General features: G+C 42.2%; 1 protein-coding gene across 1 annotated transcript; it reads right to left on the bottom strand.

Annotated features, from left to right (window-relative positions):
* Positions 1-226: 226 nt before the first annotated feature.
* Positions 227-1,240, bottom strand: LOC103213386 (olfactory receptor 5V1-like). Its single transcript, XM_007959186.1, has one exon. It carries the CDS (start codon positions 1,238-1,240, stop codon positions 227-229), a length of 1,014 nt encoding a protein of 337 aa, XP_007957377.1.
* Between the last annotated feature and the right edge of the window lie 265 nt (positions 1,241-1,505).

The following is a 1,505-nucleotide window of genomic DNA, read 5'->3' as shown; positions in this document are numbered from 1 at the left end:
CAAGCAACATGAATTCTTTGACAACCTCAATCTTTTCTCCACTTATTGTGATGCTGCTCATTGGTCCAGTTGTGAAGATTATTGTTTTCTTTATATTGAGATGTAATCCATACTGCAGAATGTATTCTTAAACCTTCATCAGTAAGTGCCTCAAGTCATCTTCACTTTCAGCAAGCAAAGTTGCATCATCAGCATATCTCAGGTTGTTAATGTCAATTGAAAATTATCAGTTATATGAATACTTCCAAAACTTCTTGTGGAACCAGTTTAAGAGGATTGCAAAATGAGTATTATCATCCTTGCACAAACATGTTTTATGACATAAAACATTTCTCTGTGCTCCTTTTACCTCTACATTTCTAAGGCTGTAAATGATAGGATTTAACATTGGGGTAATAACTACATTCATCATTGAGATAAGCCTGTCTCTGGCTGGGGAGTTGTGACTGGAGGATGGGCGGACATAGTTAGATAACACTGTGCTGTAGAACAAACAAACCACCAGGAAGTGGGAAGCACATGTGGAGAAGGCTTTGTGCTTCCCTTCCGCTGACCTGATCTTCAGGATGGTGGATATGATGTAGGTATAAGAGATACCAGTGATCAGGAAGGTGCTGACTGCTAAGATACCTCCTACCAGTAAGATAAGCATTTCTGCCATGTATGTGGAAGAGCAGGAGAGGGCCACCACTGGAGGGACATCAGAGTAATACTGGTTGACTCGATTAGACTTACAGAAAGACAGGCGGAATGTGAAAACTGTGTGTACTGCACAGTGGAGAAACCCTGCTGCCCAAGTACTGGTGGTGAGCTGGACACAGAGTCCTTTTGTCATGATGAGGTTGTAATGGAGGGGGAAACATATGGCCACATACCTGTCATAAGACATGACAGCGAGAAGGAAGACTTCAGTCCCTAAGAGGGCCACCAGTAGAAAGAGCTGCAAAGCACATCCAACAAAAGAAATGCTTTGTTCCTTGGTTAAGAGGTTCTTGAGCAACTTGGGAACAGTAGTTGATGGACAGAAAATATCTAAGAGGGCCAAATTTGCCAAAAAATAATACATCGGTGTGTGGAGCTTTTTCTCAGTTCCAATAACAAGGAGAATGGCCCCATTTCCCATCAATGTGACCTGATAGATGACAGCAAAGACCACAAAGAGTGGGTAGCGCACTTCCAGGAGGTCAGAGAACCCTGTGAGGATGAACTTTGAGATGGTGGTTAGGTTGTGGGTGTCCATCTCCTCTCTCCACAGGGCTCTCTCTGGAAGGAATGAAACCAAAACGCACAGGTTAGGCTCAAACCCAAGGAGCCTAGTCATGACAACACTTGAGAAAGAGTAGGTGTGTGGTTGATGATGAGTTATCCCAACCATATTTGAATTCAGATTTCACATATTGCAATCACTGCATGCATGATAATTCTTAGACTATTTATCCTCATATCCTGAACCAGAGCCATTTAAAATTTCACCTTCTAATAACACCATTGTTGAACCTTAAGCA

Source organism: Orycteropus afer, unplaced genomic scaffold (assembly GCF_000298275.1).
Source record: "Orycteropus afer afer isolate SDZICR_OR568_19922 unplaced genomic scaffold, OryAfe1.0 scaffold01921, whole genome shotgun sequence".
In the NCBI taxonomy this organism is placed as follows: domain Eukaryota; kingdom Metazoa; phylum Chordata; class Mammalia; order Tubulidentata; family Orycteropodidae; genus Orycteropus; species Orycteropus afer.
The sequence above is the reverse complement of the archived record's forward strand: the minus strand, read 5'-3'. Positions and strand labels throughout refer to the sequence as shown.